Below are 17,313 nucleotides of genomic sequence, written 5' to 3' on the forward strand. Positions count from 1 at the left end.
AATTCTTTATAGATTTTAATATAATAATATAATATTATCTATTATTTTATAAAAATAAAACTAATCATATCCAAATTACTTGTCATGTATTTTTAAATATAATGTCAATAAATTATATAAGAGTATCCGTTAAGTTCTAGAAATGATGTTTTTTTCTTGAGTAACACGTTGACTTTCTCAAAGACACTTGGATTTGGCTAAAATTTTCCTTAATCGTTATAGTAATAAAATATTTAAAAAAATAAAAAGAGACGTATGGTTGTAAAGTAGTGTTGAGCAACTTAACACAAGGTCCAATAGAAGAAAACGATGACTAGAATTTAAGATTTTATATTAGAAATTTTGAGTTTTCAAATTTATATGATAGCTATTGTCCGCACCCTCCTAGGTAAAATTTAGATGATGAGAGTCAAACGCATAAAAGGTAACATAGTTTACTTGTCTCACTCTTCCATAGTTTACTTGTCTCATAGATTACTTGTCTCACTCTTCCATCTTTCTTCCTTTTAATAAGGTTTCAAATACATTCACTGAAACCCTTAAGAAAACCAAAAGCAATCTACTACCAACCAACACGAACCCAGTCCCACAACAACACCATTTCGCACATACCATAATTCAAACCAGAAAATTTTACAGGTGTTAATGCCTCAGACATTCAGAGTATTATGTCTATGGCGTCACGATATCACGAGAGAAGAAAAATAATCAAATCCATCCAGAAATGAAAGGCTGATTCATTTGATGACGATAAGTAGCTGTGGAAATTAATTATAAATATTTTATTGATAGAAAAATAAATATTTTTTTCACAAGTTAGATCGAGTAAAATTGTAAATAATAAATTGATTTTTAGATAATATTTGAAAAATTACCCAATAAATAGATTTAAATGTAATTATTTATACAATAACATGCTTAAATAATAATTACAATTAGTGGATCCCATAGAGTTGAGTGTAATGTCGATAAATTATATAAGAGTATCCGTTAGGTTCTAGAAATGATGTTTTTTTCTTGGGTAACACATTGACTTTCTCAATGACACTTTAGTTTGGCTAAAATTTTCCTTAACGGTTACAGTAATAAAATATTAAAAAACTAAAAAGAGACGTATGGTTGTAAAAGTAGTGTTGAGAAACTTAACACAAGGTCCAATAGAAGAAAACAATGACTAGAATTTAATATTTTATATTAGAATTTTTGAGTTTTAAAATTTATATCATAGCTATTGTCCGCACCCTCCTAAGTAAAATTTAGATGATGAGAGTCAAACGCATAAAAGGTAACATAGTTTACTTGTCTCAATCTTCCATAGTTTACTTGTCTCACTCTTCCATAGTTTACTTGTCTCATGGTTTACTTGTTTCACTCTTCCATCTTTCTTCCTTTTAATAAGGTTTCAAACACATTCACTGAAACCCTTAAGAAAACCAAAAACAATCTACTACCAACCAACACGAACCCAGTCCCACAAGAACACCATTTCGCACATACCATAATTCAAACCAAAAAATTTTACAGGTGTTAATGTCTTAGACATTCAGAGCATTATGTCTATGGCGTCACGATATTATGAGAGAAGAAAAATAATCAAATCCATCCAGAAATGAAAGGCTGATTCATTTGATGACGATAAGTAGTTGTGGAAATTAATTATAAATATTTTATTGATAGAAAAATAATTATTTTTTCACAAGTTAGATCGAGTAAAATTGTAAATAATGAATTGATTTTTAGATAATATTTGAAAAGTTACCCAATAATTAGATTTAAATATAATTATTTATACAATAGCATGCTTAAATAATAATTACAATTAGTGAAGCCTATAGAATTGAGTATAATTAAAACATTCAAATTACGCTTTTCATTTTAGCTGGGTGAGAATTGGACCCAAATCCAATATTAAAAATTATTTTATAAGTATGACATGTATGACCATTTGAGATGGTTATGGCAAAAATATATATTATAAATATTAAAAATTATATTATAAAAATAATTTGTATATTTCATAAAGTTATAACAATAAAATATTATTTAAATCCTAAAATATTCTAAAGTTATCATCAAAATTTTAATATTATAAAAGTTTTATAATATATTTATTTATAAAAATTATGTTGAATGACATAATTTATTTATGCCTCAATGTTGTTTATTATAAAATAATATATTTATTTGTAAAAAAATTTAAAAGTTAAAACAAAAATTATATTCTTTATAAGATTTTTTTATAAAGGTTGAATATTATAAAATTTATATTATCTTAACTTAATTTATGTATTATAAAAGGGATATAACCTAACATAAGTCTTTCTTCAAATTATTTTGACTTAATTTACGTATTATAAAAGGTTTCAAATATGGTTGAGAAGACATTTGTTGTTATAATAAAATATTTCTCATATTAACATCACCACATTATTATAGCATAAAAATTAACATGGTGGATTTTATAAGCATGTTGCATATTTTATAGTTTCAATCATAGGTGGAATTGAGATTATCTATATACTTCAAAGAGTACATAGAAGAAGGCGATTTTGATAATCTTGATGGTGTAGGTTCAAATTCAAGTGATAGTGAACTTGGTCAAAGACTAACAAATGATGGTAAAAACCATATGTTAAATATTAAAAATGGAATAACCCAACAAATATGCACTAGTGTAACACCCCGATACCTGACCCGAGCAAGTCAAGGCACTAGGATGTCACATTCGTTGTCAAATTGTAAAGTTAATTAATGTAGATCATTAACTCATTTTAGTAATAATTGAATTTACAACAGAACTAATTATGAGTTAAAGGAGCTCATTAAAACATCCACAATTGATCAAAGGCCAAATTGTAAAGTTCATAAATAAATTATTGAAACTATAAGTATGTTTGCAAATGTGGTTTGCTAATATGATGATTATGATTGATTTGGAGTGGTTTTAAGTAGTTTTAATACATTTTGAATTGGTCTTAAGTGTTGAGAAGAATATAATATATTGCAGGGGGTTTAGTGAACTTTTAAACTGATTTTTGCCAAAATTTACCTAAGCTATTGATACCAAGGCTTTGAAATACAAAATTTTCAAAATAGAATGTGATTTTGGTATCATTTTTGTCACTGGTATCGATATCGTATCGATACCTTCATCAAAATTTGAATTTTCAAAGTTCCAGAATGCTATTTTGGTATTGATTTTGTTCAGTGGTAGAGATTTTTTTTAAAAGGTATCGATACCTTTTGTTTTGGTATCTACACTTTTCCCCTCTTTTGAGTAAAAACAAAGCTAAAATAATTTTCAAACAAAATCTAACATCATACATTTATATTAACAATTTTTGGGTTAAATAAGTTAATATATGATGGATAAATGTTTAAATTATATAGAGTATAACCAAAATCACTTTGGCACCAAATATAATATTCTTATACCGAGTTCATACGATCAGACCGAGTATAGAGGTGTTGCAGGGTTCAAGATAAAATATTTTTAAACTATGAAAACATGACAAAATCTCATTAACCACGAAAGTAACATTTGAAACATGATAGAATTATTAGCCGCAATAAATAAGTCATTACACGTGAAAAAATATTTAAATTATTTTAAATAAAAACAAGGAAAACAAAATATATCTAAATTCTAAAAAAATCTAAAAATCAATAAATATGTAAAAATATTTCTAGAAAGCTGAAAACAAAAAATTCAAAAAACACAGTATTTTAGAAAACAAGAATTTTAAAAATAAAAAATACATAAAGTAAAAATTAAATGGAAAAAATTAGAAGTACAAAGAAAAAAGATATTGTTCTTAATTATCAGAAAAAATAAAAACTCCAACCGGTAAATCCCCTTTCCATAAAGCGAAGCGAAGAACCCTGAGTCTTCGTTACAGTAAAGCTCAACTAAAAACAGGCAAAGCCCAATCGACCCCGAGAAAGCGGAGCCCACAAGGCCCAGAACATTCTTTTATTGTATGAGTTTCGAAAACCCGAAACTTTTCCTTTCCCACAGGTTGCAGTCTTTTGATGAAAAAAGCAACCATGATGAGAAATATACTTCTTTAAGATCTATGTTTTCACTTATGAAAGAAATTAAAGATTGATTTTTGATGAACTGCAATGACTTTACTTCCAACGTCTCTACATGCAAACTTCAATCCCAAAACCCAAGCTTTTGTTTATTCTCCGTACAATCGCAACATCGGCCACCGGCAGCTACAGCACTCAAAGTGCTGCGTCGGAACGCGGCTTCCTTACCCTTCTTCATTCTTGCAACACATTCTCAAACCTCCTCCAACTCCAAACCCAAATTCTCAAATTGGGTTTCCATAACAACCCTTTAATTCTCACCAAATTTATAGCCAAATCCTCTGACCTCAACTCCATTCATTACGCTCATTGCTTCCTCTTTTCACCCCATTCCAACACCGATTTCTACGATGCTTTCCTTTTTAACACTCTTATCAAAGCTTATGCCCAATCTGGGGACTTGAAGCTCAAAGCTTTATGGGTTTTCAATTTCATGCTTGAATGCCAAGTTTTGCCTAATAATTTTACGTACCCTTTTGTTTTAAAGGCCAGTGCTGGCATTGGGGACTTGAATTTAGGCAAGTCCGTTCATGGGTCATTGTTAAAATTTGGTTTTGATGGGAATAATCATGTTTTAAACACATTGGTACACATGTATTGTAGCTGCAAAGGAGGGATTCAGATTGGTCGTAAACTGTTTGATGAAATGACGAAAAATGACTCAGTTCCTTGGAGCGCTATGATTGGTGGGTATGTTCGTTTGGGGCGATCGAATGATGCAGTTGACTTATTTAGGCAAATGCAGATACAAGGTGTTTGCCCTGATGAGATTACAATGGTCGCTGTTTTGTGTGCTTGTACTGATTTAGGTGCACTTGAACTAGGGAGATGGGTTGAGTCTCTTATTGAAAAGAGAAAACTGAACAAATCTGTAGAGCTCAATAATGCGCTTATTGATATGTTTGCCAAGTGTGGTGATGTTGACAAAGCTTTGAAATTGTTTAGGACCATGAATGAGAGAAGTATTGTTTCTTGGACCTCTGTCATTGTTGGTTTAGCCATGCATGGGCGTGCATTGCAGGCTGTTTCTTTGTTTCAGGAGATGATAAGAGATGGGGTTGAACCAGATGGTGTTGTTTTCATTGGGTTGCTCTCTGCTTGTAGTCATTCTGGATTTGTTGAGAAAGGAAAGGAATATTTTGATTTGATGAGGAAGGAGTTTGCTATTTTGCCTAAAATCGAACACTATGGATGCATGGTAGATATGTTATGTAGGGCAGGACATGTTAGAGAGGCAGTGGAGTTTGTTCAAAAGATGCCTATTGAGCCAAACTCTATTGTTTGGCGAACATTGGTAAATGCTTGCCGTACACACAGTGAACTCAAGCTAGGAGAGAACCTTGCCAAACAACTAATACAAAACGAGCCTACACTCGAGGCCAATTACGTCTTGCTTTCCAATATATACGCAAAGATGTCCCATTGGGAGGAGAAAACCAAGACTAGGGAAGTGATGGACAAGAAGGGGATGAGAAAGATCCCAGGGAGCACTATGATAGAGCTAAATAATAAGATTTATAGATTTGTTGCTGGAGATATGTCTCATAATCAGTTCAAGGAAATATTTGAGATGGTAGATGAGATGGGGAGAGAAATGAAGAGGGCTGGATATGTTCCTTCTACTTCGGAAGTTATGCTTGATATCGATGAAGAAGACAAGGAAGATAATTTGAATAGGCATAGTGAAAAACTGGCCATTGCTTTTGCTCTTATGAATACTCCACCAGGGACTCCTATTAGGATTGTGAAAAACCTGCGAGTTTGTAATGATTGTCATTCTGCCACTAAGTTTATATCAAAGATTTATAATCGAGAAATTATAGCAAGGGATCGGAGTCGGTTTCACCATTTCAAGGATGGTTTATGCTCATGTAAGGATTTCTGGTAACAAAGGACAAGGATGAAAAACTATGTTACTCGAGTCTTCTTTAATCACCAAAGTATTTCAAAGTAGTAGAACTCCATTGGAATGGAGAGTTCTTGTCTGTAACATGCTTGTCTGGTTAGTTTAAGGTACAAGAGAAATAAAACAGTTCACTGTTTTTTTTATGCAAATCCTCGCTTGAATATCATGCTTTAGTAATGAATGCTGACCAAATTTTATCAGAATATAGATAGATATTCCTCAAGGTGAAAGTTAGGTAATCCCAATTAACGATATTGAAGGTTTGAAATGCTGCCAAAATTTTAGGTCACTACTCACTAGCCAGTAGACTGGAGGAGACATGGGGTGTGAAACTAGTTAAAAGCCTTAAAAAGCAAGTCATTGAATCAATTCATTAACTCAAATTTTGGTTTTCAACCAAGGGTATGAATGAATATGTGAACTTAAAATGGATATCCAAACCTCCCCTTTCTCGCCATTTCAGCCAAACTTTACTTGTTAGCCGAAATTTATTCGACAGGGAGCCACTGCCATAGGTAAATCTGTTCAGATATTACCAAACCAGCATAAAAACTGAAATCATGCTCATAATCACACGCAACCAGGTATTATTCTCCTTGCTGAAAAAGAATCGACTCAACCACTGCAAAGAACTACAAGGAATCCCTTGCAATCTTCTTCATTTTAAGTGTCTTTGCCCCATTTGATTCACCATGATTATCCATCAGTAACATATAAAGCATTACTAGTTTCTGTAGTAGGTAAAATCGTTTTCATTCACCAACAACAAAGTTTATGCGGCACAAACTCTTTTGTCTAGTGGTATGTGAACCTGCGCACCAGCATCAAGTCAAAATCATAAGCGTGAAACTGGAAAATTATAAAGCTTTGGGATTAAATTATGATCTAAGAAGCCCACTTCAACTACCAAGCTCCATTTTATCTTAGGAAGATTCAACCGCTAGTGCCCAACGACAGGGAAAGAAAGGATACTTTTTGAGCATCTAATGCCCCTTTTGCCTTTCTTTAATCTAGGATGGTTTCCTCCATGGCAGGACCAAATATTTTTAATGCGAGTTAACTGTGGTGAGAAAATATCAGACTGAACAATCCTTATAACAACCTCCAGCAACTCACAGAACACGGTTGTGGTTTTCCTGTATCAAATTCTAGGAATTGAGAAACCAACCCATACCAAAAGCCATGGGGGACACAAGTAGCACAACAGTCTACAAGAGGAACTAGCTCAGTGTTGAAAAAATGAAACATAAACTCATCTTTTGCATAACTAGATACAAAAAAGCCTGGTGCCTGCGGACCTTTCCTTTTGGCACAAAAGGGACTATATTAGAAAAAGGCAGTTTCAATATTAGATTGAGTTTACGTCACATATTTGGACTGATTTCAAGGTAAATCTAATTTGTCACAGTACTATGTCATGCCAAACCTAGCTAACATGTAGGAATCAGTACACAAGAGGGCGATTTCAAGGTAATCCAATTCTTATGGTAGACAACGTCATGCCAAACCTTGCTAACATGTAGGAATCAGTAAGCAAGCTGCGTTATTAGCACTGCCATTGACAACACTTTCTCTAGTCCCTCATTTGTGCTTCAGAATCATTATATATCTCAGAATTCATAACTCTCCCAAGACCTAAATTTAAAACTACGGGGAAAAAAACAAATAAAAAAGAGAATCTACAAATTAGATCCAATGTATGTTATTAATCAAGCTGTGAGCGAAACATTGAGCAAAACAAAGAAACCAGATAATAAGGAAGAAACATATATAAAATAAAATAAAAAAGCATTAAAACCCCGTGAATGGAAGGAGTACCTACGGTAATATTTGTCAACATCCCAAAAGGAAGAAGACATAAAAATTAAATAAAAAACAACAGAGTACAGGGCATTTTAGATTGTTCTTCCTCTACTAACATACATTAACCTGTGAAATAAGCAACATATGTGAATCGCAATCCCCTGGTATTACTAAGAAATGGCCATAACAACTAGTCTATGGAACGGAGGCCTAAAAACACAACATACCAAAACCCAAATGCAGCCAAATGGGGCAAAAGAAATCCGATCACCTCGTTTCCTTTTGCCCTTAAATGCAAACCTTCACGATCATCACCCCAACCACTGTCCCTTTAGCCCTTATCTGCTACCTCCTTCCATATTTCATATCCTAAAATTAACCACCGACAAGATCTAATTCTGAGATTCGCTCTTTTTGTCAGTTCCCTCACTTTCCCTTTCCTCCAGCAACCTCCCACCTTCCTCGTCAGCTTGTGCAGCCTTCTTTTGTGCTTCTTTCGCCTTTAAAGCCTGTAACTTGGAATGATTATAATAGGCAACACCCAAAAATGCCAGACCATACCCAAACAAGTTGATGGGTGTTACGGTATCCTTAATAACAGACCATGAGAATGCAATCAACAACCAGTCCTTGACAACCCCAGCTACATTCATGGTCAAGGCAGAAGTCTTTCCAACAAGCAAGAACACAGCAAGATTAAGAGCAAAAGCACATAAAGAATTGGTCCCAAAAATGACGAAATTGAAATGGAAACTGGATGTCTCTTTCAAAACTGGGAGCTCAACAAAAATCCATGGCACCAACAAGAAAACGAAACAGCATGGCGCAACATAATACAGAGAAGTAATCGGATTCAAGGTGATCCCTTTAGAAGTAAGCAAGATCTGGATCATAACCAACCTGGTAGCCTCAAAAGCAACGGCTCCCAGCTGCAACATCACTCCCCAGGTATCAAATTTAGCTTCACCGTAAGCAGCAATGGCGACCCCTAAAGAGATCGACAACATGTTGGCCATAGTGTCAGTCTTAAAGCCCTCTTTTTTAAAAAGAACCCCAATGGAATAAACGGCAACAGGCATCAGGGCTTTGAGCATCTGAATAAAGGAAACAGACAAGTAAATGTAAGCGGAGTTAGAGAGCCAGAGGCTGAGAGAGTAAAGAGCACCGATGGGGACAACGGAGGAGAGATAAAGCTCTCGAGACATGGAAACGGGCTCGACGACTTTGAAGACTTTGATGAGGAGGAAAGCAAGGGTGGCACAGAAAGACATGTGAATCATGGTTAGAGAGATGGGGAAAGGCCAATTGTACATCTTCTTGTCGAGGATGTATTTGTTGTAGACGATGACGGTGAAGCTGAGGAAGATCCAGATTGCAACATAGGTGTAAGAGAGAAGGATCTTCTTGATGACGCCGTCGCTCAAAGACCCGCCCTTGCCCATTGTGTGTGATTTGGTTGATTGGGGAGATACCCAGATGGGGGAAAATGGTGGAGGAGGCGGCGGTGGGGAGGGTGAGGGTGAGGAAGGGGTCAGAGCGGATTATAGGGAAGGAGTTTTCTCTGTCTTGACTTTTTGTGTGTGAGCGATCGACTGATGAAAAGATCTGGTTTTTAACGTAGCAAAAATGGTAACTTCCTTCGGCTGTTTCCGTCTGTCGATTGGGCCTCTTCTTCTTGGGCTTTTCCAATAATATTATCCTAATAATTTATTTGCTTGTAATTTTCACTTTTAATCTCATGACTTCATTTTTAAGTCGACAAAGAATGGAGTTTTCATATCTTTATTTCATTTCATAAAATTTCCGGCGCTGCATCAGAAGCGTGGTAGAAAAAGACTTTACGGATAACGCTACAGTACCAACTCTAACAAAGTCGCACCCTAAATTAGGCTTTTTGTTGTAACGCCTATTTTTCATGTCTGTTTAATTCTTAAAATTTAGTCATTCCGTAATTTATGATTTCTTTTAATAAATTTATTTTTAAATTAAACATGAATTCTTACAAAACCATTACATTCGTGAATAATTTTAGTATTAATCGATTTCTTTTTTGCCATTTTCAATTCAGAATTGTTAAAAGCTTTTACAATATCTGAATACGTAATTTGATAGGATTAGGTTCCATTCCTCATGAATACATACAAAATTTTTAGTCTAAAAATAACTTCATTATTTCAATTTACAACCAAAATCACTTTCATAATTCCATTTTGTTAAATTTAATGATTTCGTTACTTATAATCCTACTTGGTTGATTGAATTATTGTTATCATGTCACGGTTTGATTAAAAATTTTCATATACTCCATTATTTTACAAAATACAAATACATATTTATTTTTTAATAATTTTATATAATATTTCGATATGATCATATTTGAATTATTGTTGAATTAGTTACACCTACTAATTCAATCCCAACTTAATTTTATTTTATAAAGTCACAAATATTTTTTATGTTTTATATAGAAAATACATGTAGGTGACGACCACATTATATTTATAAATCACATTTAAATTTTATTTTAATTTTTATTACATAATTTCCACATTCTGCTCTCATCCAGTTCTATTTATGATTTTAGCCAAGGGAGTTGCAAGGAAAGGAAAAAAGTTTTGAAGTGGGGAGGGTAGATTCGGAGATGGAAAAACCTGCGCGTCCAAAGTCCAATGAGATTCATCACGTGGGCTGCATGCGCTTACGCTGCGCCTTATTCACTGCCTTTGCCACGTGACTGCCGCGTGTCTCACCACTTCCCCATCAGTTTTTTTACTCGCGCTTGCTTTTCGCCTTTTTTGCCTTTTCTTTTTTCTTCCCAAAATGATAAATTTTAATTTGTTTTCCAAATGAATTTTCATTGTTTTCTTTTCATTTCTTCCAAGTTAATAATTTTAAATTTTCATTCAACTTATTGAAAATTATTAATTATTAACTCAGGATACGCTGGCGATATGAGTGAAGAAAGATCACGTAATTATATAAAATCAAATGAAATTTTACTTAAAATAATTAAATTAAAGGTCTGAAGATTATTATACTATAATCATATTGTGAACTAATATTTTATAAAAATAAATAAAATAATATTTGTTATTAAATTTATATGTGATTTACTTGTAACATTAATTCAAGAAATTAAAAATATGACACTTTTATATGTTATTTAAAATAATACTCATTAATTAAAAAGATACACAACATACCGTGTTAAAATTTTCACTTTTAATTAACGAGATATTATTTTGTATACAACACAATAATCATTTCATATTTAAAATAATCAAATTATCGGTTATAAATGCTACATTAATAATATAGTGGCTCACGTTTTTCCTTTTAACCATACTAAAGTTAATGTCGTGCTTACGCAGGAATTATATCAAATAATAAAACTTAATTATAAATTAAATTATTTTAATTAATAAATTTTTATATAAATAGAGGATAGAATTCTGCATCACTCCATAGAAAATAAGATTTTAAATAATAATACCCATTTTATATTTTTAATTGTAAATTGTGAAAAGAAATAATGTGTTTGTAAGCAAAAATGTGTATGAGTCGAAAATTAATGAGCAAGCGAGCACATTGAACAAAATATTTAAATATATGAAGTGATTGTTTACTCTAAAAAACTTTAAATATATCATTTAAAGTAAAATTAAGAATATTACTATTAGTAATATCATATTTGTTAATAGTTATAATTAAATGAATGGTAATTTAAGAAAATCAATTAAGTTCAAATATTAAATCAATCAATAAAGGTTTAAAAAGTGTATATCAAAAATATTTTTATACAATTTTGACCGTTTAAATACTTAATTGAGAGGAAAAAACTTAAAAGTTTGAATATCTTTCCTTAGTTTTCTTCTTCCATCCCACCCAAACAAATAGAAGAGAAAAAAAAAAAGAAAAAAAGGCTAACGTGTCAAGATTAGAAGGTATAACATCTATAGTATCTTCCTCTATCTATAATTATAGAAAATTTTCCTTAAGGAATGCAAAAATGGTGTCCAAATCCATCACCAAAGAGCAGATGAGTAATATAAAAGCCTTCTTAGACTTTTCCATTGAGTAATGCAAATAGCAACGGGAATTGGTCGTTGTTTTCAAGACCAAATCATGTTCACACACTTGATTTCTAAGAATAACTATCCACTTTTCTATGTAATTAGATGGAAATCCAACAAAGAAGAAGACAAAAATAGACAGATATAATAATATGTAATTAGATGGAAATAATTCTTACCATGGTTGGAAATTCAATATTGATTACTAATTAGTAATTATCGGTTATTAGGAAATCAAATAAATAAAAATTTTATTTTATGATTTACAAGTCAATGCAGACGCATAATTAATAATTAATTAAGCTTTGAAGATGCGAGGCATGTACTTGGAATATTACTTGTTTGTTGAGACGTGGGTGTTCTGTCTGAAAAATAAAATTAAAAGTAAAAAAGAAGAAGCTTTTTATTAATTGGGATTAGGCGAGAAATATAATTAAAGAAAACACTTTTAGCTGGCAAAATATGACATTTTTTTCTTAAAATAATAAGGAAAAAAAGTGCGATATTTTTGGAGGTTTTTTTTTTTTTGGTTCGAACAACTTCTTGGCGTATTGAGAAAAAATATATTTGGGGGAGTTTGAATATTATTAATGCATGTTAAAGAGTCCAATATAATACCTAACCTAATTTATTGTCTCCATGGAACCTCCATATTTTCTTCAAATTATTTAATGGGCCATATTTCAGTTTTGATTTCACTTTCAATTCCACTTATTTCATACTCTTTTTCTTTTTGTTGTTGTTGTCATTTGGATGCACAAGGAACAGCTGAGTTTGAGTTGGTCATATTTTATTTATTATAGATCTGACCCCTTCTCTTTTAATGCTTTGCCAATTTCAAACTCTTCCCTTTCACCTCTTTATTGAGAGGAGAGAAATCTTCCCCCCCAAACGTCACTTACTTATTTATTTTTTCCATAAAAAGTATTAATATAAATAATTTAAAATTCCATACTTAATTTTGGATAAGTTTAAAAATATTATTTAAATTTGAATTTTTAACTTAATTTAGAATTCATTGTTATTATAAGTTTTAATTAAGTATGATAATTGATGCCAATTTTGTGCAAGCGGTTTCGCCATTATTATTAATTAGACAATTAATTAATTAATAAAATAATGTGAAGATGAGAGAGAGAGAGAGAGGGATCAGATTGCACCTTGGTCCCATACGATGAGTCAAGCATGTTCTTTTTTTTTTAATTAGCAAAAGAAAAGTATGTAATTATGAATTAATCGTGACAATACTACTAATATATATATATATATATGCATGTCCTCGAGTTTTTATTAATTTAAGTGTTTAGGTCCAGTATTTAAAGAATACCCATTATTGATTGCTTGTAATGTTTCTATATGCTAGTGCATAGGTTTGTAGAGAAATAGGGTTAAACATATATCAATAGTGCATTAATTCGATCGGCATAAATTTTGCTCTTAATGCAAAAGGACGTGAATTTGAGTGTGTAAAAAACTTATAAATAGGGTTACCAAATTTATAAATCTTTTTTTCAACGACTTGTTCGTGTGATAATAAATTAAAAACTTAGTCAAACAAAAAATAAAACCATTTTAATAAGCATCCATTAAATTTGTGGGCAGTTAAAAACCTATTTACATAATTGTTAATGGGTATTTAAGGGTTAGTAATAGTATTTAATATATTTTAAAATATTTATATTGTGACACTTTGAAAGAATATAAATAGAGTTTTTAAATACGTATATTTTCCATAAAGTATAGAAAATTCTTAGTCAATATCAATATACATTGACTACACAAACCTAACCAATAAAATAATCATAATCGATGATTAATGGAGAGCCATTAACATGACCCTGCTCTCGATATGGGGCAACGAGCACCTCTTTTTCATTAACGAGGAGGCCAAGTGTGAAGGAATGGTTTGCTGCCAATTTATTGAGTCCCTACAAAGATTAATTATGGTTAAAAATTTGGTAATTTTAGGTGATGAGTCAGAAATTCCAAAGCACTTTTATGAATACACATGTAATTAAGGAGAGAAGGTGCCCCTGCCCCGTATGCTAAATGAGTAAATGTCTGTGTAACTGAATAACTTATGTTAAGGCTAAGTAATCGATCCAGACATATATGTCGGGTTCACTTAAATTGCGACAAAATTTATATTGAATACTGGTTAATAGAATTATTAACAGAAAATTCTGAGCAGGCAGATAACCATTTTTCGTTCAAAGATCTTCTGCTTCTCTGAGTCATTGGTGTGGTTAGATTCATTCAGTTTCAGACAGCGCCTGGAAAGTGAAGCTAAGTGATTATAAAATGGTTGAGCAGAAGCTTCACGTCAGTCACTTTCTGGTCCTACTGAACCTCAGAGTAAACAAAGCAACGCCATTAATGTTTGTTGTCCTTCCGAGTAGGACAGATTTTCATTGTCGGTGCTTCAAAATGAAGAAAAGTTTTGACAGAAATTTTGTTCTGTACTTCTCTCAACTAAAGCTTAGGAGCAATAAACCCGGGTTCGACTCCCGGCAAACGCATTTTTAATGTAAATTTTTTAATATTAACGGGAAAGAATATATATTTTACATCGATTTTACTCTCATAAAAATGTTGGGGAAAATGCATTTATTTACTTTTAATCCCTATAAAATCGAAGAACCTTGCGCGTCAGAAATCGCATTGAAGAACAACGTCATCAGCTTTTGATGAGTCAAGTGAAGGCAACTGTGGGGCACTCTTGGACTCAATATTGGTTGTGGTGGTGGAACCAGAGGAAGAAACTGTTATATAAACAGCACTCGGTCGTGATTCTGGCAAATCCATTAAAGGTTCATCAGGGTTCAGGAATATTTGAACCACTTTCCTTATCTTGGGACGTTGTGTAGAATCAGGATGCAGGCAAGCAAGACCAACTATTAATGTCCTCTTTACTTGTTCTTCATCAAATTCACTTCCTAGCTTGGGATCCACACAGTTTAGCAGTTCATTTTGACCATATGAATTCCATACATAATCCACTAAGCTGTTTTCGTCCATAATTCCCTTTGATCTTCTCCCACAAACGACTTCAATTACTACCATACCGAAGCTATAAACATCAGATTCCGGCGTTGATTTCCCGGTGAAGCCTAATTCTGGAGCCAAATATCCTGGAGTTCCTGCTAACATGGTTGTCACCGAGTCATCGTTCTGGAGCAACCTTGCTAGCCCAAAATCACCTAGATGAGCATTGAATTCCTCATCCAACATAACATTGTTAGGCTTAACGTCTCGGTGAACGACGGGGTTACTGCTGTCTTCGTGGAGATAAAGCAATGCCGATGCTAATCCTGTTAATATCTTGAATCTAGTATCCCAATCGAGAAATTGCTTGCCGATATAACGATCAAGGCTCCCGTTCGGCATGTACTCGTAGACCAAGAGGTGATGTTCGCCTTCATGGCACCACCCTTGGAGTTGCACTATGTTTTTGTGCCTTAGCCGCCCTATGGTACATATTTCCGCAAAGTACTCCTTCTCACCTGTTACGTGCATGTTAAGAAACCATGAAAAGTTCACAAAACTTGTTACTAATGAAATAACAAATCATGCTCTATAATTTCTGACGTATTGCTAAGTAGAAGAAACCTTGTTTTGAAGTTGCTGAAATCTTCTTAACAGCTACGATTGTTGGGGGATCACCTTTTAAGGTTCCTTTGTAAACACTTCCAAATCCACCAGTTCCAAGCAGATTTTCCTTACTGAAATTATGAGTAGCCTTTGCAAGCATCTTGTGGGTGAACATTTTCGGCACGTTTGCCGCAGTTCTCGATCGGATTTCAATATCAACTTTCTGCTTAACCATCTCCTTTTTCCTTTTTACAAGTCTTCGAAATGATGGGAGAAAGCATATTAATACAATCAATAATCCCATGATGAGAGGAACAACGATCAACAAAATAGTTTTCATCTTATCGTATTTGGAGCCATGGTTGTTGAGATCCGGCAATGGAATTGTTGAGAAAGTCCAATCAAGGACATGATGGCTCTCTGGGACTCGGCCAGTTGCTGCAGTGAAGCCGACAAAGACACTGCTTGGAACTGTGTCTTCCATCTCAATAAAGTGGTTAAGTACGCTCACTAACATGTCCCCAGAGTATGCCATAGATATCTCGAGCAGCTTTTTCCAACCGTGATAATCGATCCTAACCTTGATGTTTCTTCCACTTTTAAGATCAATACCTGTAGCGTTAAGGCTTTCAGCAGCAACTGGGTTAATTATACTTATTGTGTCGATACCAATGTGGTTTGCATCTGGATCCCATTCATTCTTGTAAGTATCCAACTCCACAGCTAACTGCTGAACCACGCCACCTGAAATTTGGTATGAAATTGGTTCTTGATTACTTATAAGATGTAGTAATGCAAAAAGGACTAGAGATGGTGCAGATTGTGAAATTACATAAAAACGTACAAGGGAAAGATTTTGTATAATGTTTTAAAGGAGATTTTGGGCTACCTTGAGTTGATGGGCCCAAGATGCCAAGATATGATCCAGTGCTGGAAGGTGGTGAACTTGCATTATCTTGTGCAAAAATGAAAGCCATACCATCCCCAGAGACATTAGAATTTGGGAAGGGAGAAATCCTGATGGTAAAGGTGGTGGAGAAAGAGGCTGGCCAGGCAACCACAGGGTGGTGGAATAGAACCCGACCAACCTTCTCTAGTGGTGAAGTTGAATTGTTGTTAGGCTCTGGTGTCAGGCTCAGGTATCCATTGCCTGCTGTCACGGAGCCCATGCAGATTAAGCTGCCACTTGTGCAACTGTTAGGATCAAAGGACGGGAAAGAAAAAGTGCGTGGATCAATAAGAAAGGTTGAAGAGGCTTTGTCTAGGAAGGTATAGAGGAATAGCAGCAACAACATGGTTGCAATTGCAAATTTGTAAATGGAAACTACAATATAAAACAAAGGTTACTTTCCATTGCAACGAACATATATACAAGGGTGAAATTTTGATGTTTATCTTGTCCTTATCGTTTGTTTTCATGAAGTTGGAATGTTTTAAAGAAATATTGCAAAATTCATTTTTCTGTAGTCATACGCAAGCCAGTAATAACCAGTATCGTTTGACTCAAACAAGAAATGCAAGTGCTTGTCTTTTTCAGCAAACTTCTAAATTAGAGAGAGAGAACAAAATCTCATTGGACTTCCTTTCTAGCAAAAACAAGATGTCCAGGTAAATAAAAAGTAATTCTATTGTGATGATAAGGATCTATTCCAAATATTAATATTTCTTGTTCATACCATTACTCCTCATTAGAGCCTTATTATAAAGGGCCGAGCTAGAATAAGAACAGATACTGGGCTAAAATAGACGTGCAACGTGATATAACATCCAAAACAAAACCCGTGATCATCATTTTTGTAATTAGTAAATCATAATGAGCTTCTAATCTAACTAATACAGAGTGGT

General features: G+C 33.3%; 3 protein-coding genes across 3 annotated transcripts; 1 reads left to right on the forward strand and 2 right to left on the reverse strand.

Annotated features, from left to right (window-relative positions):
• Positions 1–4,022: 4,022 nt before the first annotated feature.
• LOC105770760 (pentatricopeptide repeat-containing protein At4g21065) lies at positions 4,023–6,150 on the forward strand. The gene has a single exon (XM_012592097.2). The coding sequence runs from the start codon at positions 4,151–4,153 to the stop codon at positions 5,981–5,983; it is 1,833 nt and encodes a 610-aa protein (XP_012447551.1). The 5' UTR covers positions 4,023–4,150; the 3' UTR covers positions 5,984–6,150.
• A 1,605-nt stretch (positions 6,151–7,755) lies between these two features.
• Positions 7,756–9,399, reverse strand: LOC105769264 (probable sugar phosphate/phosphate translocator At4g32390). Its single transcript, XM_012589781.2, has one exon. The coding sequence runs from the start codon at positions 9,244–9,246 to the stop codon at positions 8,197–8,199; it is 1,050 nt and encodes a 349-aa protein (XP_012445235.1). The 5' UTR covers positions 9,247–9,399; the 3' UTR covers positions 7,756–8,196.
• Positions 9,400–14,414: 5,015 nt separating this feature from the next.
• On the reverse strand, positions 14,415–17,097 carry LOC105769339 (L-type lectin-domain containing receptor kinase IX.1). Its single transcript, XM_012589894.2, has 3 exons — positions 16,358–17,097; positions 15,487–16,212; positions 14,415–15,380 (listed from the first exon to the last, which is right to left on the reverse strand). Exons 1-3 carry the CDS (start codon positions 16,761–16,763, stop codon positions 14,527–14,529), a joined length of 1,986 nt encoding a protein of 661 aa, XP_012445348.1. The 5' UTR covers positions 16,764–17,097; the 3' UTR covers positions 14,415–14,526.
• Between the last annotated feature and the right edge of the window lie 216 nt (positions 17,098–17,313).

This window comes from Gossypium raimondii, chromosome 5 (genome assembly GCF_025698545.1).
Source record: "Gossypium raimondii isolate GPD5lz chromosome 5, ASM2569854v1, whole genome shotgun sequence".
NCBI classification, from domain to species: domain Eukaryota; kingdom Viridiplantae; phylum Streptophyta; class Magnoliopsida; order Malvales; family Malvaceae; genus Gossypium; species Gossypium raimondii.